The sequence below is a fragment of the Saimiri boliviensis genome, chromosome 14 (genome assembly GCF_048565385.1).
Source record: "Saimiri boliviensis isolate mSaiBol1 chromosome 14, mSaiBol1.pri, whole genome shotgun sequence".
NCBI lineage: Eukaryota > Metazoa > Chordata > Mammalia > Primates > Cebidae > Saimiri > Saimiri boliviensis.
The window spans coordinates 9,392,346-9,413,085 of record NC_133462.1 but is presented as its reverse complement, the minus strand read 5'-3'; the positions used below and the strand labels follow the sequence as shown (position 1 = coordinate 9,413,085).

The 20,740-nt window shown below is 57.4% G+C and overlaps 3 protein-coding genes across 3 annotated transcripts in view; 2 read left to right on the top strand and 1 right to left on the bottom strand.

Annotated features, from left to right (window-relative positions):
- Positions 1 to 5,964, top strand: part of SULT2B1 (sulfotransferase family 2B member 1) — a 43,078-nt gene extending 37,114 nt beyond the window's left edge. Inside the window, exons 6-7 of the mRNA XM_003940312.4 lie at positions 2,675 to 2,855; positions 5,718 to 5,964. Of these exons, the coding sequence (XP_003940361.1) occupies positions 2,675 to 2,855; positions 5,718 to 5,944 (408 nt within the window). The 3' untranslated portion in view covers positions 5,945 to 5,964. The remainder of the gene's footprint in view (positions 1 to 2,674; positions 2,856 to 5,717) is intronic.
- Positions 5,965 to 6,704: 740 nt separating this feature from the next.
- On the bottom strand, positions 6,705 to 20,696 carry FAM83E (family with sequence similarity 83 member E). Its single transcript, XM_003940313.4, has 6 exons — positions 20,249 to 20,696; positions 18,449 to 20,125; positions 17,382 to 17,549; positions 16,607 to 16,731; positions 10,546 to 10,963; positions 6,705 to 8,087 (listed from the first exon to the last, which is right to left on the bottom strand). The coding sequence occupies exons 2-6, from the start codon at positions 18,920 to 18,922 to the stop codon at positions 7,833 to 7,835; spliced, it is 1,440 nt and encodes a 479-aa protein (XP_003940362.2). The 5' UTR covers positions 18,923 to 20,125; positions 20,249 to 20,696; the 3' UTR covers positions 6,705 to 7,832.
- Positions 13,352 to 14,288, top strand: SPACA4 (sperm acrosome associated 4). The gene has a single exon (XM_003940314.4). It carries the CDS (start codon positions 13,792 to 13,794, stop codon positions 14,173 to 14,175), a length of 384 nt encoding a protein of 127 aa, XP_003940363.1. The 5' UTR covers positions 13,352 to 13,791; the 3' UTR covers positions 14,176 to 14,288.
- Positions 20,697 to 20,740: the final 44 nt, after the last annotated feature.

Here is a 20,740-nt window from a genome sequence, read left to right as displayed (position 1 = left end):
TTTTATATGGTTTTCCCAAATGTTGTTGTTATCCCTCTTTTACTGAGGAGGAGACTGGAGGTTTGTAACTTAAGAGAGGGTTGGTAATCTGCCCAAGGCACGTGGCTCTTGCCTGCAGACTCTGTGGTTATTTTTTTCCACCCTGGTAACTTTCTTTTAATGGAAAGCTCCAGAAAAGGCGTTGTCACTCCTCCTCCCCCTCATTCTCAGCAAGCTTTCTTCTCCAAGGCCAGAACTGGGCCACAGAGCCTAACGGAACTTCTGGGCTGCCCCTGGGTGTGAGGCGCCGCCCACATGTTAGAATTTCTGGGACACGTCAGTGGTTCAAGAAGATAAAGGGATGGAAGGTTATGAAACCAGGTGTGACCCGGAAAACTGAAGCCATGAAGTTGGCAGAGCTGACCAGATGGCTGACTGTGCTGGGCACTGTGTATCAGAAGGCAGCAAGGGCCGGGTGTGGTGGCTCATGCCTGTAATCCCAGCACTTTGGGAGGTTACGGCAGGCAGATCACTTGGGGTCAGGAGTTCAAGACCAGCCTGCCCAATGTGGTAAAACCCCGTCTCTACTAAAAACGCAAAAACTAGCCAGGCATGGTGGTGCATGCCTATAATCTCAGCTACTTGGGAGACTGAGGCAGGAGAATCACTTGAACCCAGGAGGAAGAGGTGGCAGTGAGCCGAGATAGCACCACTGCACTCCAGCCTGGGCGACAGAGCAATACTCAGTCTCATTGTAATCCTACCACTTTGGGAGGTCAAGGCAGGTGGATCACCTGAGGTCGGAAGTTCGAGACCAGCCTGACCGACAAGGAGAAACTCCATCTCTGCTAAAAATACAAAATTAGCCGGGCATGGTGGCGCATGCCTGTAGACCCAGCTATTTGGGAGGCTGAGGCAACAGAATCACTTGAACCTGGGTGGCAGAGATTGGTGAGCCGAGATCATGCTATTGCACTCCACCCTGGTCAACAAGGGCGAAATTCTGTCTCAAAAAAAAAAAAAAAAATGCAGAGAGGCAGAGTCAAAGACTAAGGACTTCAGGAGCCTGAGCTCCTCTCTGGCTGTGTAACCTTGGACAAGTGTCTCTCCCTCTCTGGACCTCTGTTTACCGATTGAGATAATAACACTTCCTAATAACACTTCCCTTGCAAAGCTGATGGCAGGATTGGCACAAATACATGGGGGGCTTGGACCAGAGCTTGGTACATAGTAGGCACTCAGTAGGGAAGGTAATATTTGAGCTGCAGCCGTGGCAATGGGTCCTTCTGGAGGTCACATGCCAAGGCCTGGGAGAGGAATGTATAGGAAATGGTGAATTCCAAAAGGAGAGGGAGAGGGTGGGAGAGGGATTGGAAGAGCTGAGACCAGACCTGTTATTGTTTTGTTTTGTTTTTGAGACAGAGTCTCACTCCGTCACCCAGGCTGGAGTACAGTGGTGCGATCTCGGCTCACTGCAACCTCCGCCTCCCAGTTCGACAATTCTCTTGCCTCAGCCTCCTGAGTAGCTGGAATTACCGATGCCCACCACCACACCCAGATGATTTTTATATTGTTAGTAGAGACAGGGTTTCACCTTGTTGGCCAGGCTGGTCTGGAACTCCCGACATCAAGTGATCCGCCCATCTCAGCCTCCCAAAGGGCTGCAATTCCAGCCATGAGCCACTGCGCCCAGCCCACAGCTGTTCTTAAAAGCTGGGTCTGGGTCTGGGTCTGGGACTCTGTCCCAGGGTACTCAGGAGCCATGGGAGAGTTGGGAGCCAGTGAGGAGCAGGGTCAGCTTGGCTGTGGGGCAAGAGCTGGAGGGGGATGGAGACTGGAGGCAGGGAGGCTGTGGAGCAGCAGGCTGGGGCGTGAGACCAGGAAGGGGAGGAGGAGCACCGAGCGGTGATAGGCTATTGGGACACAGAGGAAGCGACCTGGTAAGGGGAGGCAGGCAGGGAGGGACAGGGCTGATGACGAACGGGGTTTGGGGGTGATGGGTACCCAGAGAGGGATGCCACGCTCCTGGGTGGTTGGTGGGGCCATCCTGCAAAGGGGCCTAGGGGAGGGGCGGGTCTGAGATGTAGACAGCCCGGGCGCGGTGGCTCACGCCTGTAATCCCAGCACTTTGGGAGGCCGAGGTGGGCGGATCACGAGGTCAAGAGATCGAGACCATCCTGGCCAACATGGTGAAACCCCGTCTCTACTAAACATACAAAAACTAGCTGGGCGTGGTGACACGTGCCTGTCGTCCCAGTTACTTGGGAGGCTGACGCAGGAGAATCGCTTGAACCCGGGAGGCGGAGGTTGCAGTGAGCCAAGATCGCACCACTGCACTCCAGCCTGGGTGACAGAGTGAGACTCCATCTCAGAAAAAAAGAAAGAAAGAGGTCGAGTTGTAGACCAGCCAGTGCCTGTCTTTAACTCGAAGAAGGGTGATCCGGGTAAGGGGGCGCACTGACCTCTGCCTCCTGCTCTGACCTCTGCTCCAAGCCCCCCTATTCCCTCCCACCTAGAGAACCCTCCAAAGACAGAAACTGCAAAAAGCCTTAGAGGTGATACAACTTAGCCCCTCAGCTTGGAGTTGGGGAAACTGAGGCAAAGAGGTTAGGACTCGGACATCCAGACCCCAGGTGCCGCACCCCTTCCTTGGCCAGGTGCCATCCCTCCGCTGACCCATCTTCTCTGCCCGCAGGACTTGCAGGGCTCTGTGCAGCGCATCTGCGAGTTCCTGGGCCATCCACTGGGCAAGGAGGCGCTGGGCTCCGTCGTGGCGCACTCGACCTTCAGCGCCATGAAGGCCAACACCATGTCCAACTACACGCTGCTGCCCCCCAGCCTGCTGGACCACCGCCGTGGGGCCTTCCTCCGGAAAGGTGCGGGGGCTCTGGGGCTCGGAGCCCACTAGGTACTGCCCAGCTGTGTGACCCGCGAGTCACTTGACCTCTCTGGGCTTGTTTCTCACCCAGCCGTAGCACTGGGTGAACGGGGGCACTGTGGCCCCAGGGTTGACCACACACAGGGCTTAGCACTAGCCCAGCACACGTGCCAGCCACCCAAGGCCTTCCCACCCAGAGAACCCCCAACGAGAGCGAAACCTCCAGGAGCGCTGCAGATCCACCCGAGGGGAGATTTAGAGTCTCTGTGAATCGTCCTTCACAGCTGTGCTCACCGCGGAAATACTCCAGCACTGGGTCACGGGCGCAGGCCGAGGCATAGTCGTTTCTTCCTCCTGCTGTAACAAAACAGCACAAACTGCGGGGCTCACAACAACACACCTTTACCTGCTCTCTTTTTTTCTTTTTGAGACGGCGTCTCGCTCTGTCGCCCAGGCTGGAGTGCAGGGGCTCAGTCTCTGCTCACTGCAACCTCCGCCTCCCAGGTTCAAGCGATTCTCCTGCCTCGGCCTCCCGAGCAGCTGGGGCTGCTGGCACACGCAGCTGATTTTTGTATTTTCAGTAGAGACAGGGTTTCACTATCTTGGCCAAGCTGGTCTCCAACTCCTGACCTCAAGTGATCCACTTGCCTGGGTTCCCAGAGTGCTAGCATTATAGGCGTGAGCCACTGTGCCTGACTGGTGTGTTTTTCTTTTTTTTTTTAAATTTTTTGTTTGGTTGGTTTTTGGTTTTTGAGACAGAGTTTCGCCCTTGTTGCCCAGGAGTGCAGTGGTGCGATCTCGGCTCACCACAGCCTCCACCTCCCAGGTTCAAGTAATTCTACTGCCTCAGTCTCCCGAGTAGCCTGGATTACAGGTGCCTGCCACTGTACCTGGATAATTTGTGTAGTTTTTAGTAAAGATGGGGTTTCACCATCTTGGCCCAGCTGGTTTTGAACTCCTGACCTCGTGATCCACCCGCCTCGGCCTCCCAAAGTGCTGGGATTACAGGCGTGAGTCCCCGCGCTGGGCCCTTCCTCCCTTTTACAGGGACCCACCGTGAGGATGACATTGAGCCCGCCCAGATGCTTCAGGGTTCTCTCCCCATCTCCAGATCTTTCGCTTAATTTAATTATCTGCCAAATCCCTTTTGCCACATAAGGTCACATATTCACAGGTTCCAAGGATTAGAGTGTGGATATGGGAGGCCAGATGCAGTGGCTCACTTAATCCCAGTACCTTGGGAGGCCAAGGCTGGTGGATCACGAGGTAAGGAGTTCGAGACCAGCCTGACCAACATGGTGAAACCCCCATCTCTAGTAAAAATACAAAAATTAGCCAGGCATGCTGGCACACACCTGTAATCCCAGCTACTCGGGAGGCTGAGGCAGGAAAATCGATTGAACCTAGGAGGCGGAAGTTGCCGTGAGCCAAGATCTGACCATTGCACTCCAGCCTGGGTTAGAGACTCGGTCTCAAAAAAAAAAAAACAAAGAACGAGGATATGGGAGGAGTCATTATTCAACCCACCCCAGGAAGCTCCCCCACAACGACCTCACTAAGGTAACATGGGGCACATGCACTTGCTAAAAGGCAAACTACGCAGCCGAGTGCCATGGCTCATGCCTGAAATCCCAGCACTTTGGGAGGCCGAGGCAGGTGGATCACCTGAGGTTGGGAGTTCGAGAGCAGCCTGGCCAACATGATGAAACCCCGTCTCTACTAAAAAAAAAAAAAAAAAAAAAAAAAATGTATATACACACACATACATACACAAAAAATTAGCTGGGCGTGATCCAGCTAGTTGGGAGGCTAAGGTAGGAGAATCACTTGAACCTGGGAGGCAGAGGTTGCAGTGAGCTGAGATCACGCCATTGCACTCCAGCCTAGGCAATAAAACCGAAATTCCATCTCACACACACACACACACACACACACACACACACACACACACAAAAAGGCAAACTACAGTCACCTGAATGCCATCAGCTCCAGGGTTCCAGGTGAGGGGTGATGACCCAGTAATAGCCCCACAGTGAGAAAACTGAGACTTGGGCTGGGCGCAGTGGCTCACGCCTGTAATCCCAGTACTTTGGGAGGTCGAGGCAGGCAAATCACGAGGTCAGGAGTTCAAAGCCGGGCAAAGATGGTGACACCCCATCTCTACTAAAAATAGAAAAATTAGCCAGGCATGGTGGCAGATGCCTGTAGTCCCAGCTACTCGGGAGGCTGAGGCAGGAGAATCCCTTGAACCTGGGAGGTGGAGGTTGCAGTGAGCCAAGATCACACCTGCACTCCAGCCTGGGCAAGACAATGACATTCTCAAAAAAAAAAGAAAAGAAAGCAAAAAAGAAAACTGAGGCTTTGAAGGTTCCCGAGGCCCACCTGCTTCGCCAGTCAGCAAATCGGTCGCAAACCCTGAGCACAGCGCCTGCAGAAGGGGGTCCCGTCCGTGTCTGAGCTGTGATAGCAGCAGCGCGGAGTGTTGTGGGGGCTCTGAAACAGGTGGCCTCGTTCTAGCAGGGGAGGGTTGGGACTGATCGCAGAGGAGGTGACACGGGCTATAAGGTGGGCAGGAACTGGGGGGTGGAGACAGAGGTTCTGGGCAGAGACTTAAGGGGTCCTGGATAAGGGGAGGGCGGCAGGAAGCCTGCAGGAGCGGCGCCAGGTGACTGGTGGACCGGCCGAGACTCCGTCACCAAAGGACACAAAGTGGGCAAGGTGGAGGGTGGGGGCGACGGAGTTTCTGGCACGGGGAACGGCTCGGCAAGGGCCCGGAGGAGGAAAGAGGGTGCCGGAATGTGGGAGGTAGGGGTGCGATGCACCCCAGAGGCTCCTCACCCCGATCCCCCCTCCCCTCCAGGGATCTGCGGCGACTGGAAGAACCACTTCACGGTGGCCCAGAGCGAAGCGTTCGATCGCGTCTACCGCAGGCAGATGCAGGGGATGCCGACCTTCCCCTGGGATGAAGACCCGGAGGAGGACGCCAGCCTGGACCCTGAGCCCAGCCTGGACCCTGAGCCCAGCCCCGAGCCGGAGCCCAGCCCCGGCCCCGGCCAGCCCTCTGAGCCCTCGCACCCGAGACCCTGAGAATAAACACGTCGCTTCTGCCCGGGTTCCTTGACGTGCTGTGGAGGTGGCAGGGCGTGCAGCGGGGCGTGGAGATTCCACCCCGAGGCCTCCGGAGGGTCCCCAACTCAGAAGCTCCGCCCCGACGCAAAGGTGCTGCAGGAACCCAGCGCTGGGAATCTCACCTCCCGGACGGGGCCTGACTCCCCGGTCTGAGGGAGGACGGGCTGGGGGCCTGGACCCCAGAGTCAGAGGAAAGACGGTCTGGGGGTCTAGATTCCTGGGTGTGAAGGAGAAGGGGCTGGGGCCTGGACCCCTGGGACTGAGAGAGGAGGGGCTGGGGGCCTGGACCCCGTGTCTGAGGGAGGAGGGGCTGAAGGTAGAGATCCCTGGGTCTGAGGGAGGAGGGGCTGGGGCCTAGACCCCTGGGTCTGAGGGAGGAGGGACTGGGGTCTGGACCCTGTGTCTGAGGGAGGAGGGGCTGGGAGCCTGGACCCCTGGGACTGAGGGAGGAGGGGCTGGGACCTGGATCCTGTGTCTGAGGGAGGAGGGGCTGAAGGTAGAGATCCCTGGCTCTGAGGGAGGAGGTGCTGGGGTCTGGACTCCTGGGTCTGAGGGAGGAGGGGCTGGGGCCTGGACCCCTGGGTCTGAGGGAGGAGGTGCTGGGGTCTGGACCCCTAGTCCCTGGGATAGAGGGAGGAGGGTTTGAGGCCTGGACTTCTGGGTCTGAAGGAGGAGGGGCTGGGTTGTGGACTCCTGGATTTGGAGCCAGGCTGTGGTAACACATGCTCTTGGCATGAAGCGGTTTTATTCCAAGCAAAGCTAAAGCAGAGTTCCGGCAGACATGCCCCCTCAGCACGCACAGAAAGTCCCGCCACCCACCCCGTTCCCCGGCGGCTGCGGCTGCACCACCCTCCAGTCCCTCATGATTCAGCTCCTCGCCTCAGTTTCCCCACAGCTCCTGGGCACACTGTGCTTGGCAGCAACTCCTCGTCTTCCCGCCACAGCTCCCACTCGGGGCCCGAGCCGGCCTCTCCTCGGAAGGCCCGACCCTCGGGAGCAGCGCCTGTGCTTTTCAGGATCTGCAGCTGGCGGACACTTCCAGCCCATTGTCTGGGCTGTGACGCTGAGGTCCGGTGCAGGCGATGAGCTTGCGCAAGTCCTTTTTTTTTTTTTTTTTTTTTGAGATGGAGTCTTGTTCTGTTGTCCAGGCTGGAGTGCAATAGTGTGATCTTGGCTCGCTGCAACGTCTGCCTCCCAGGTTCAAGCAATTCTCCTGGCTTGGCCTCCCAAGTATCTGGGATTACGGGTGTCCACCACCACCACGCCTGGCTAGTTTTTGTATTTAGGAGAGAGGGGGTTTCGCCATGTTGGTCAGGTTGGTCTTGAACTCTTGACCTTAGGTGATCCACCTGCCTTTAGCCTCCTAAAGTGCTGGGATAACAGGAGTGAGCCACCTCACCCGGCTTTTTTATTTTTTAGGAGACAGCCTCTTGCTGTGTCACCCAGGCTGGAGCACAATGGCACGATCTTGGCTCACTGCTGCCTCTACCTCCTGAGCTCAAGCGACCCTCCGAGTAGCGGGGACTACAGGTGTGCACCACCACACCCAGCTGATTTGTTTTATTTCTTGTAGAGATGGCATCTCACTGTGTTTCCCAGGCTGGTCCGCAACTCCTGGCCTCAAGCAACCCTCCCACCTCAGCCTCCCAAAATGCCGGGATCGCAGGCGTGCACCGCCGCGCCCGGCTGGCCCCAAGTTGCAGAACAAGGCAAGAACAACCTTCCCCGCTTTACACCGAGGCCAGAAGCCTTGTCCAAGGCAGGGCAGCGCGGCAGGGGGCTCTGAGCTGACAGTCGTCTGGCTCTACTCCTTGGGTGGGCCAGCAGATTTGGCTTGGGCTCCTGGTCAGGGTGGCCCCCCAACTCCCGGCCGGGGGGCCCAGTCTGAAGGCCTGACGCCTCTGGGCTCAGGAAGTTTCAGTGTAGCATCCCCACCGAGCCGCCTTTGGGCTGGGGACATATAGCGGAGATGGCGGGTGGGGGGCAGGGGCCATGGCGGTGGAAGTCGTGAGTCTGCCTCCCCCCGGGGGCCTCCTCCACTGCCCCGCTGCCTCATCAGAGCCTTGGCTGGGGTGTCCTTGGAACCCCAGGACTTCTTGACCTGTGGAGGGAAAGAGAGGGAGGGGGTGAGAGGAGGCTGGGGTAGGGACCTGGAGGCATCCCAGAGCCAGGGAAGACAGGAGGTGAGGCCAGAGAGAAGCAGGGAAGGTGACAGACAGCCGGGAGCAGTGGCTCCTGCCTGTAATCCCAGCACGTTGGGAGGCAGAGGTGGGTGGATCGATCGAGGTCAGGAGTTTGAGACCAGCCGGGCCAATATGGTGAAACCCCATCTCTACTAAAAATAGAAAAGTTAGCCGGGTGTGGTGGCGGGCACCTGTAATCCCAGCTACGTGGGTGGTTGCGACAGAAGAATCGCTTGAACCCGGAAGGCAGAGGTTGCAGTACAATCAGTGGCAGTGAGTTGAGATTTCACCGCTGCACTCCAGCCTGGGTGACAGAGCGAGACTCAGTCTCAAAACAACAACAACAAAAAAAGAAAGTGACAGAGGATGTGAGGTAGGTGGAAGGAGAGGATGAGGGAGGGAGGGGAGGGAAGAGAGGGGGGGGGGGTGAGAGAAGGAGGCTGGGTGTGATGGCTCATGCCTCTAATCCCAGCACTTTGGATGGCTTAAGCTCAGGAGTTCGAGACCAGCCTGGGCAACACAGTGAGACCTCATCTCTACAAAAAATACAAAAATTAGCTGGGTGTGATGGATGCACCTGTAACCCTAGCTACTTGGGAGGCTGAGGTGGGAGGATCACTTGAGCCCAGGAGGTTGAAGCTATAGCGAGCTGAGTGAAATCCTGTCTCAAAAAAAAAAAGGTGGGAGGAGGAGGAGGAAGGGGTAAGGGAGAAGGTGAGGGAGGAGAAAAAAGGGGGGGCGGGAGGAAGGGAGCCAGGAAGGAGCGAGAGGAGACAGAGGGGGTGAAAGGGGAGGAGGCAGGGGCGGGGAGGCAGGAGGAGGAAGGGCAGCAAGGAGCGGGCTGCAGGGGAGGAGGCAGGAGGGCAGGGAAGGAAGCCAGAGAGGGAAGTGGGGAAGTGAGAGGGCAGGCCTGGGACCCCCTGCAACCTACAAGAGGGGACAGGGAGCTGGGTCCCCACCTCTGCAGCTGGGGAGGAACCGGAAGCGCTGGCATCTGCCAGGGGGAAGCAAATATTTGCCCAGGGAGGGGATGCTGGGTGAAGGCACTCAGAACCAGGCAGGGGTGAGGACCTTGCCCCTGCCCATCCCCCGTCTCCTCTCCAGCTAGGAGCCTTCAATGCCTGCGACGGAGGGGGACAATTCTTGATTCCCAGGATATTTCAGAGTAAGACCCTATCTCAAAAAAAAAAAAAAAAAAAAAAAAAAAAAAAAAAAAAATGTGGCCTTCCTGGCCTGGGATGAGGATGTCACAAAATAAATAAATTCCACTTTAGGAATTTATTTATTTAGTAGATGGAGTCTTATTCTGTCGCCCAGACTGGAGTGCAATGGGGCGATCTCGGCCCACTGCAGCCTCTGCCTCCTGGGTTCAAGTGATTCTCCTGCCTCAGCCTCCTGAGTAGCTGGGATTACAGGTGCGCACCACCACGCCCGGCTAATTTCTGTGTTTTTAGTAGAGATGGGGTTTCACTATGTTGGCCAGGCTGGTCTCCAACTCCTGACCTCGTGATCTGCCCGCCTCGGCCACCACAGCTGGCCTATTTATTGTTTATTATTTTGAGACGGTCTCACTCTGTTGCCAGGCTAGAGTGCAGTGGAACAATCTCGGCTCACTGCTATGATTCTCCTGCCTTAGCCTCTCGAGTACCTGGGACCACAGGTGTGCCCACCACACCCAGCTAATCTTTCTGTATTTTCAGTAGAGATGGGCTTTCACCACATTGGCCAGGCTGGTCTCGAACTCCCTGTTTCAGGAATGTATTGTTGTATCATTACAGCTCTATTTCATATAGCCACATGGTTTCCTCCCCCAGCCAAACCCAAAATGAGTGCCCTTGCTCTACCCATTCCTAGATAAAGATACTGAGGGTCAGAGGAGTCAAGTCCTTGGCTTCCCCCATCCCCCACCTAGTGTGTTGTGCCAGGATTTGCACCCAGGGCTCTCCTGTCTCTGCCCCACACCACTCAGCACCGCCTGCCCGGCACACAGTAGGGGTGCAGGAAATGAACAAACGATGCCATTAGGAATCTAGGGCAGGCGTCCCCAAACTACGCCCAGTGCCCAGCCCGCGGGCCGCATGTGGCCCCTGAGGCCATTTATCCGCCCCCTGCCGCACTTCAGGAAGGGGCACCTCTTTCACTGGTGGTCAGTGAGAGGAGCACAGTATGTGGCGGCCCTCCAACCGTCTGAGGGACAGTGAACTGGCCCCCTGTGTAAAAAGTTTGGGGACGCCTGATCTAGGGCATGGGCCCTCAGGAAGCGCCTCCTGCTCTGTGGCTTGAAGCAGGGTCCCCGAAACCAGGCTACACAACCCTGGGCAAACACCCTCCCCTTTCTGGGCTCCATCTCTTCTGGCACCAGCCACAAAGTCTCACCTCATTGTCCCCATCACTGGAGCCAGACAGCTGGGACAGACGGCTTAGGTCCCATAGGGAGCGGCTGGGCCGGGCCGGGGGACCACTGGAGGTCCGGGCGCGCTGCATGCTCCTTAAGATGTCACTGAGTGCCGGCCCCGGGACGGCAGGGGACACTCGGCAGGCGGCCAGGCGGTGGGCCAGTGGGCCATCAGGCAGCGGAGGCAATGCGGGGGCCACAGAGCGGCGGCGGGACACGCGGTGCGGGCTGTGGCCCCGCTGCAGGCCCCCCATGACTGAGGGTCCCTGGAGGGGTGCAGGTGGGAGCGGCCAGGAGGTCGCATACAGCGTCCGGAACTCAAGGCTGAAGGAGTCAACGATTTCACCAGTCAGCAGGGTCACCAGGCCTCGGTGCAGGCGGGCATCACTCCACGTGAAGCTGGGGGCCGGGGAGTGAGGGGTCAGGGTCTCCGTAACCCTCCCGAAGGCCCAGCCCTGCCCTCACCCCCCGCCGGGTCCCCAGGGGAGGCTGTAGGACCTCAGGCAAGTCCCGACCTCTCCAGCCTCAGCTTCCCAGTTTGTAGAATGGGGAGAACTGAAGTCCCTACCGCCGAGGGGTGGTGTGAAGACAGCCCAAGTTAAGACACTTATAATCATGGCTAGGCACAGTGGCTCACACTTTGGGAGGCTGAGGCAGGAGGGTTGCTTGAGCCCAGGAGTTTGACACCAGCCTGGGCAACATGGCAAGACCCTGTCTCTACAAAAAATCAAAAACAACAACCAGGTGTGGTAGCAAACAACGGCACTCCCAGCCACTTGGGAGACTGAGGTGGGAGGATCCCTTGAGCCTGGGGAAAAAAAATTTTTTTTTCCAGAGTTTCTGCTGCCCAGGCTGGAGTACAATGGCACAATCTTGGCTCACTGCAACCTCCACCTCCCAAGTTCAAGTGAATCTCCTGCATCAGCCTCCTGAGTAGCTGGGATTGCAGGCGCCCACCACCACGGCCAGCTATTTTTTTTTGTATTTTTAATAGAGATGAGATGTCACCACGTTGGCCAGGCTGGTCTCAAACTCCTGACCTCAGGTGATCCCAAAGTGCTGGGATTACAGCCATGAGCCACCGTGCCTGGCTGAGCCTGAGAGACTGAGGCTGCAGTAAGCTGTGATCATACCATTGCATTCCAGCCTGGGCAACAGAGCAAGATCCTGTCCCCCCACCAAAAAAACAAAGCCAGGCACAGTGGCTCTCGCCTGTAATCCCAGCACTTTGGGAGATTGAGGTAGATCACAAAGTCAGGAGTTCGAGACCAGCCTGACCAACATGGTGAAACCCTATCTCTACTAAAAATACAGAAATTAACCAGGCATGGTGGTGCATGCCTATAATCCCAGCTACTCAGGAGGCTAAGGCAGGAGAATCACTTGAATCCAGGAGGCGGAGGTTGCAGTGAGCCAAGATCCCACCACTGCACTCCAGCCTGGGTGACTGGAGTTTAAAACTGGGCTCTACCTGGTCCCCACTTAGGAACACCTCAGTGCCTCAGTTTTCTTCCTTGAAGAGAGATGGAATTCACTTCCAAACACTCACAGGGATTGTTGTAAGACCCAGCTGCTTCCAAGAATGACTGCCACTTAGTAAGCGCTGGCTGCACACCAAACTCCACGTTCCTGCTCCCTGCAGTGCTCATCTGCAATATGGAGCCAAAACCTAGGAAGGCTGGGTGCGGTGGCTCATAGAAGCCAAGACAGGAGGAATGCTTGAGGCTAGGAGTTCTAGACCAGCCTGGGCAATATAGCGAGATCCCATCTCTACAAAAAATTTTACAAAATTTACCAGGCATGGTGCTGCGTGCCTGTAGTCCCAGCTACTCTGGAGTCTTAGCCAGAAGAATCACTTGAGCCTGGTAGGTCAAGGCTGCAGTGAGCCAAGATTGTGGCACCACACTCCACCCTGGGCAACAGAGCAAGATCCTATCTCTTAAAAAAAAAAAAAATCAATCTTTTTTTTTTTTTTTTTTTTTTTTTTGAGACAGAGTCTTGCTCTGTCACCTAGGCTGGAGTGCAGTGGCATGATCTTGGCTCACAATAACCTCCACCCCCCAGGTTTAAGCTATTCTCCCTGCCTCAGCCTCCCAAGTAGCTTGGGATTACAGGCATGTACCACCATGCCTGGCTAATTTTTGTACTTTTAGTAAGACGGGGTTTCACCATGTTGGCCAGGCTGATCTTGAACTCCTGACCTCAGGTGATCTGCCCGCCTTGGTCTCCCAAAGTGCTGGGATTACAGGCGTGAGCCACCATGCCCAGGCAATATTTTTAAATAAAAATAAAAGACTAAATAAAATGGACGGGCACGGTGGCTCACGCCTGTAATCCCAGCACTTTGGGAGACCAAGGTGGGTGAGTCATGAGACCAGCCTGATCAACATGGCAAAACCCCGTCTCTACTAAAAATACAAAATTAGCCAGGCATGGTGGTGCATGCACCTGTAATCCCAGCTACTCGGGAGACTGAGGCAGGAGAGTTGCTTGAACCCGGGAGGTGGAGGTCGCAGTGAGCCCAGATCGTGCCATTGCACTCCAGCCTGGGCAAGAAGAGCAAAACTCCATCTCAAAAAAAAGCAAGCAAGCACTGAGCATGGATCTCGGCAAGAGTTCATACACCCTCTTCTTTCCCAGCCTCTTTGGAATTCAGTGAAACTGGGCCCTCATCCTGGCTCAGAAACCCCGGATGTATCACCTTCCCTTCCCCAGCCTCAGTTTGCCCATCTGGAAAATGGGGTCACCACGGGGGGTGTGAGGCTGAAGTCAAGCCCTTGGCGGGTGCAGCACAGAGAATGTGCACAAGCTTGCGACCAGCGTCCTCTGGGTTCGGGGCGTCTTCACCTCGGCAGGGGTGTCAGAGTCGCCTTGTGCCCTGGCAGGTCAGTGGGCAGGCCACCCCTTGGATTGTGACACCCACTCCTCTCACCTGTGACCTCATCCCCAGAGCAGCCAGTAGGAACCCTGAGGGGTCTGTGAGGTCACTCATTCCATTCACAGACTTATCGGCGGGCAGCAGCCACCACTCCCCTCTATCCCCAGGACCTAGAGGGACGCAGGGTGTCGGGAACAGAGGACAGTCCAGGTGCTGACCCTGGGAGGCCAGGACCAAGACCCAAGTCCCGTGGGCAGGAGGCGTTCTGGGAGGTCCTTCATTCAGCGGTTCCGGGAGGTCCGGGAAGCCTGCGGCCTGGCTGGGGCAGCGTCCATGTCACCAGGCCACCATGGTCCTGGGCTGGCTGCTGCTTCTGGTGATGGCTCTGACCCCAGGCACGACGGGTGTCAAGGACTGCGTCTTCTGTGAAGTCACCGAGTCCACGCAGTGTCCCGGCACCCCCATGCGCTGTGGTGATGATGAGGACTGCTTCACGGGCCACGGGGTCGCCCCAGGCACTGGTTCCGTCATCAACAAAGGCTGCGTGCAAGCCACCAACTGCGGCCGTGAGGAGCCCGTCAGCTACAAGGGCGTCACCTACAGCCTCACCACCACCTGCTGCGCTGGCCGCCTGTGCAACACAGCCCCAGGCCCCGCCAGCAGCCAGACGGCAGGGGCCACCACCAGCCTGGCACTGGGGCTGGGCATGCTGCTTCCTCCACGTTTGCTGTGACCAACAGGGAGGACAGGGCCTGGGGCTGGTCTCCCAGATCCACAACCCCCCATGTCCCCATCTCCTTCGCCCACGAAATGGCCAGAGAGGCCATCCCTTCCAAGGCTATCCACCAGGAGCCCGGTGCTCGGAGAAGCACCCCCAGGCCTGATTGAGCGGCAGGGGAGCGCGGCCTGTGGGTCTGATGGTTCTAAGAGGCAGAGCTTCTCACATTTCAATCAGGATGCTTCTTTCCATTGACGGCATCTTAGAGTCCACGAAATATGGTAAAAGATATATATATATATATATATATCATAATAAATGACAGCTGATGTTTATGGAGCATTCTTTTTCTTTCTTTTTTTTTTGTAGAGATAAGGTCCATCTATGTTGCCCAGGCTGGTCTCGGATTCCTGGGCTCAGTTGATCCTCCCACCTCAGCCTCCCAAAGTATTGGGATTACAGGTGTGAGCCACGGCACATGGCCAAGCCCGTCTTAGGTCACATGACCTCACGCAAAGTTGGGAAGGTCAGCAGTCTTCCAAACATCCCAGTCTCAATTCCACTGGTTTTCAAAATGTGGTCCTTGGACCAGAAACAGCAGCAGCCTCAAGTGGGAAGTCACAGAAAATGCAGATTCTCAGGCCCTGTTCTAGGCACGGTGAACAGGAGAGGGCACGGGAGTGTGTTGTTTTCTCTCCTTCCTTCCTTCCTCCCTCCCTCCCTTCCTTTCCTTTCTTTTGAAACTCTGCTACCCACGCTGGAGTGCAATGGTGCAATCTTGGCTCACTGCAGCCTCCACCTCCCGGGCTCAAGCGATCCTCCCACCTCAGCCTCCTGAGTAGCTGGGAATACAACTGCGCACCACCACGCCTGACTCATTTGCATTTAATTCTTGTAGAGACGGGGTCCCGATGTGTCACCCAGGCTGGTCTTGAGGTCCTGGGCTCAAGCGATCTTCCCACCTCAGCCTTCCAGAGTGCAGGCATGAGCTACCGTGCCTGGCCTTCTTCCTTTTTCTTTCTCCTTTTCCATTTCCTGAATTATCTGCTACAAAAGCTGTGCTTTAACAAGCGCTCCCAGGGCTCGTGGTGCGCGCACAGGGTGGAAAGCCACTGATCCTGCGCAGAGTTCTCAGCTGGGCACTTCTGCTCCCCAGCAGGCAGCCGTGCTGTCTGAAGAGGTTTTCAGTTGCTCTAATTGGCAGGGACACTGCAGGTGTGGGGCGTGTGATGCCACTGCCCTCTGCTGGGCCGAGGCTGAAGATGCCACGCAATCTCCCACAATGCACACAGCAGCCCCGCAGCAAAGACTCAGCCCACCCAAGCGTGGGTGCTCACCCTGTTGAGGGACCTGGTTCCAGAGGCTCTAACCCTATCAGCCCTTGATGTAGAGGGGGAAACCAAGGCACTGATGGGTGAAGCAAGTTGCCTGAGGCCACACAGCGAGGAACTGATAGAGCTAGAATTTGAAAAGTCTGATCCCGGAGGTCACATGCCTCCCCTCCCACACTGTGCTGTGACCCTATGAGGTAGGTGCTGTTATTATTTGGAGTTTCTGTTTTTGTGTGTTTTTTTGAGACTGAGTCTCACTCTGTCTCCCAGGCTGGAGTGCACTGGCAAGATCTTGGCTCACTGCAGCCTCCGTCTCCTGGGTTCAAGTGATTCTCCTGCCTCAACCTCCCAAGTAGCTGGGGAGACGGGGGTGTCACCATGTTGGCTAGGTTGGTCTTGAACTCCTGACCTCAGCTGAGCCGCCTGCCTTGGCCTCTTAAAGTGCTGGGATTACAGGCATGAGCCACCATGCGGGGCCTTTTTTTTTTTTTTTTTTTTTTTTTCTTTTTGAGATGGAGTTTCGCTCGTCACCCAGGCTAGAGTGCAATGGCGCAATCTCAGCTCACTGCAACCTCCATCTCCCGTGTCCAAGCGATTCTTCTGCGTCAGCCTCCCGAGTAGCTGGGATTACAGGTGCCCACCACCACACCTGGCTAATTTTTATATTTTTAGTAGAGATGGGGTTTCACCGTATTGACCAGGGCTGGTCTCAGACTCCTGACCTCGTGATCCACCCACCTGGACCTCCCAAAGTGCTGGGATTACAGGCGTGAGCCACCGCGCCTGGCCTAGGTGGAGTTATTTACCGAAGGCAGAGCTTAGATCCCAATCCAGGTGCTCCTGATTTTCAACAAACCCCACCCCCAAACTTTGCCCTTTTTTCCAAATGAGAAAACACAGGGTCAAAGAGAAACAGATTTACCCAAGGCCACTCGACGGGTCAGCACCAGGGCCGGCCCCAGCACCCACCTCCTCCCCAGGGAAGGATCTTTCGCCCCCATTATAAAGGTAAGAAAAGAGAGGCCTGGGTAGGGGCTGCCAGCTGGCCTCTGAACACACGGAGGGAGAGTGGAGTACAGGACGCCGGGAGGTGGGGGGCGGGGTGGGGGCTACACCTGTAGGATCCTGAGATGACCCTCTCGCCGTCCAGCAGCACAAACTTCTCCCGCATGGCGCCGCTCACCTGCCGTCGCCAGCGGCTCTGGAAGCTGCAGCCCCGCACGACGCGGGTATCCACGTTCTGTTGGTGTGGGGAGTGGAGGCGCACCCTTGCTGAGGCCCCCGCCATGGATTCAGGGTCCCTCCAGGCTGGTTCTACCAGATAGATCTGTCCAAGGCTGGGCGCGGTGGCTCACGCTTGTAATCCCAGCACTTTGGGAGGTAGAGGTGGGTGGTTCACCTGAGGTCAGGAGTTCGAGACCAGCCTGGCCAACATGGCGAAATCCCGTCTCTACTAAAATTACAAAAATTAGCTGGGCGTGGTGGCGCATGCCTGTAATCCCAGCTGTTGTGGAATCTGAGGCAGGAGAATCATTTCAACCCGGAAGGCAGAGGTTGCAGTGAGCCAAGATCAGACCACTGTACTCCAGCCTGGGCGACAGAGCAAGACTCCATCTCTCTCTCCCCCCACCAAAAAAGAAGTAGTATCTGTCTCAGCTTCTTCAGAGCCACTGATACTGACTCTCAGGCATTTCTTGGGGATACCCCAAACTCAGTGACTCGACCCCTCAGGAATGCCCACTCCTACTTCCCCACTGCTGCAGGCATCAGATCCACCGCCCCTGCTAGCATCCATCTCAATGGCCCGGGGCTCCATGGAAGGGTCTCCCCCCCCACCGCCCCCAAGCCAGGGGAATGGGGACTTATGGGTCCCCCCGTCCCAACCCCTACCTCTGTGGCCCACGGGTTCACCCCGAGCTGCTGGGCCAGTGCCAGGAAGGCAGGCAGCTGCTGGTAGTCCAGAAGCAGGTAGACAGGTACCCATCGGCGCGTGGCGGCGTTCACCAAGTCCAAAAGCAGGTCTGGGTCAGTGAAGACGTCCATGACCACGGCCACCAGCTGGGGGTGGGGGAGGGGAGGTGGATGTGTGAACCGAGCCTGGCTGGGTGGGGGGAGGTGGGTGTGTGAACCGAGCCTGGCTGGGTGGGGGGAGGTGGATGTGTGAACCGAGCCTGGCTGGGGGACAGTCAGAGGGCGTGGGAAGCCTGATGTCTGGGACCTGGAAGTAAAGTGCTCTGAGGTCTGGGAGTTTCACATTCACAGGGGCTAAGGGGAGACCCTAGACACACACACTGCTGTTCAACTAGCATCTACATGCGAATGAGGAAAACGCTGCCTCTCCACAAGAACCCCAGCCCCTCCTCGAGATTCCCGGCCCCTAAATGCTGGAAAACTGTCATCGCACATCACATGTTTGCTTGGTTTTTTGTTGGTTGCTTGCTTTTTGTTTCTTTGAGAGGGAGTCTTGCACTGTTGCCAGGGCTGGAGGGTGATGGCACGTTCTCGGCTCATCGCAACCTCTGCCTCCCGGTTCAAACCATTCTCCTGCCTCAGCCTCCCGAGTAGCTGGGATTACAGGCACGCACCACACCTGTAATCTAATTTTTATACCTTTTGTAGAGACGGGGTTTCTTTATGTTGGCCAGGATGGTCTCGAACTCCTGACCTCAGGTGATCCACCCACCTCGCCCTTCCGAAGTGCTGGGATTACAGGCATGAGCCACCACAAGGGGCCCCTATTTCTGAGATTAAGGATGGGTCTGGGGAGGTAGGCACCTGAGTCCTCGGGCTGGAAGGTGTGGATTCCTGGGTCCCAGAGGTATAGGTCCTTTAGGGTAGGGGTGTGGAGTTGGAAGTCCTGGGAGGACAAGGGAGAGACGCCTGGGTCCCCATTCTGGGGCTGGAATATGAGGACATCCCAGTCTGGGGAATGGACACCAGGTCCCCACGACACCCACCTTGTGAGCAGCCTGGATCTCCTGCCGCACCAGCTCCTTGAGGGGTGGCTTGCCCTCTCCGGGGGGCTGTGTGTACAGCTGCGCCCGGGTGATGCCCTTCCACGCAGAGTCCACTGGCCAGCCCAGCCGGAGGACGGGCGCTGGCTGCTCCGACTGCCCAGGCCAGTAGCTCAGGCTGCTCGCGTCCCCATCGGCGGTGGTGGCTCCCACTACCGTCCCGCCGGGCTCCTGCCTGGCCGCTGTCCAGTCTTCGGCCGCTGCTGCCAATCCCTGGACCTCATCCGCACTGAGGAAGGGCTGCAGCTCCTCGCGCCGCACGCAGGCCTGGAACGCCTCCGCACCCTCGCTCAGTAGAGCCTCCAGGGCCAGCCGCTGGCCCTCAGAATATAGGAAGCCGGAGCTGGCCTCCGTCAGGGGCAGCACCCCGGGACCGGAGTCCACTTCTTCCAGTGCCGCCAGCTGGGAGGCAGCCATCGGGGTCACTCGGGTGGGAGGACTGACTGTGAGAGACTGGGTCCCCAGGGGTCTGGCTGTCTTTAGGGACTGTGACCATCTGGGGGTTCCGATAGGCAGACCTTATGTGGTCGGCCTCCAGAGGGGCCCTGCAGATATCCAAATGGCTCCCAGCAGCAGGCCCTCCCTCACCGTCCTGACAATCACACTGCCCCAATAAGTGACTACCCAACGTGTCAGGCCACTCAGACCCGCCACCTGCCTGTGTCCAGCCGGCACCATCCCTGGCTGGCCCTCCGTAACCTTCCCGCCAGCCGTCTCTGCGCGTCAGGCTGACCTCTTGACACCATCCCCAGCTGTGTGACCCATCAGCTGGCCACCTCTGCTCAGCCACACAACAGCCTCCAACCCACCGGTCACACAGAGCCCCACCAGACCCTTCAGCTGTCCTGAATTTGGTCAGGCTGACCAGTTGATCATCTCCAGGCAACAGGCTGTCTGCCTGTCTCCAATCACCCAAAGGTCCTTAAAGGCATGGCAGGCTGCCTGCCTGCCCCCCCCCCCCGCCAAGAGTACGACTGACTGTCCTTCCACTGTCTGGCAAACACCAATGGCTTCCGACTGACAGTCCCCGTATCAGACCACCTGGTAGAGCATCTGTCTCCGGCTGAAGCAGTCGGCCCCGTGAATTTCTCCTGCTCACCAGCTCTCATCCGCAGACCAGCCAAGACACCTCCCCATTGGACCTGCTTGCTCAACCTTGGAGAAACGTCCGAGGCTCGGCAAACCCTTCCCTACCCTGTCACTGGAGGACCCTGCTCCCTGGACCCTCAAGTCTCCCTCCCGCTGCTGCACTGGAGGGTGACGTGCGCTACAGGGGTCTCCATGACTGTGGGATGCGTCTGTGACCTCAGCTGCCCATCTAGGCGTGAGGGCCGCCTAAGCAGCCACCGTCCTCTGATCTGTGGAGAGCCCTGACCAAGCAGTCCCCCGCCTGGTTTCTACCTAAATCCTGTCTCCTCCCACCAGCTGCTCGGCCGCTTCTTCCTGGATGGGGACCACTCTGTTGTAACTTGCCCTGCCTCTCTCTCAAGCCCCAGTGGCCTCCTTGAGGCTGCTGACCCAACCTCGAGGACCCTGAACCCTTGATGCCTGCAAACCAGCAGCCCGTCATTCCAATCCCAGCAACCCAGGTGGCTGTTTCCTCCAGACCGCAGCGGGGAGCTGCAAAGAGAAGGAAGGAGTCAAGCCTGACGAACCTCCCCGTCCCACCCCCATCCATCCCCCTTGCCGGGGGCCGTCCACACCGGGAGAGCCCGGCTCCAGGGCCTCCCTTCGGTCACTTGCCTTTCCCGAGGACGTGGGCTGCAGCTCACCGGCTTCTGCTGTGCTTTCCTGGCCTCTGGACTCAGCCCGAAATCCAGGGAGCCCGGCCCCTTGAGCAAACACAGGAGGGTCCCCACAGGAGGTCCGGGGGTGTGGCTCACTTTTACTTCGGGAGTGCTGGCTCACCACTCAGTGAGGGGCCGCGGGATTGGCCCTTCAGACTCCAGCTTCCAGGTGTTGGGGGGAGGAGTTGGGAGCGCCTCACCTGTTCCCAGGCAGCCCCTCCCTTCCCGCAGCCCTGCCTGCACCCCAAACTTCCTGGTCCACACCCCACCCACCATCCCAGCACCAAGGAGGGGCGGGTGTGGCCGATCCAAGGAAGCCGACACCTGCCACCTGGCTGTTGGAAAGGAGGCAGGGAGCTTCTGGGCGGTGGGGGCAGGAGGAGGGCTGGGCCCCTCCCCGACGCTGGTCATTGGCTCGGCTTTCCGGTCCCCAATGCATTCTCACCCG

Coding starts and splice junctions, on each gene's coding strand:
- SPACA4 (XM_003940314.4), top strand. CDS start 13,792: ATGGTCCTGGGCTGGCTGCTGCTTCTGGTGATGGCTCTGACCCCAGGC.
- FAM83E (XM_003940313.4), bottom strand. CDS start 18,922: ATGGCTGCCTCCCAGCTGGCGGCACTGGAAGAAGTGGACTCCGGTCCC. Junction 16,732..17,381: donor TGAACCCGTGGGCCACAGAG/GTAGGGGTTGGG, acceptor CCACACCAACAG/AACGTGGATACCCGCGTCGT. Junction 8,088..10,545: donor CCAGTGATGGGGACAATGAG/GTGAGACTTTGT, acceptor TTCCCTCCACAG/GTCAAGAAGTCCTGGGGTTC.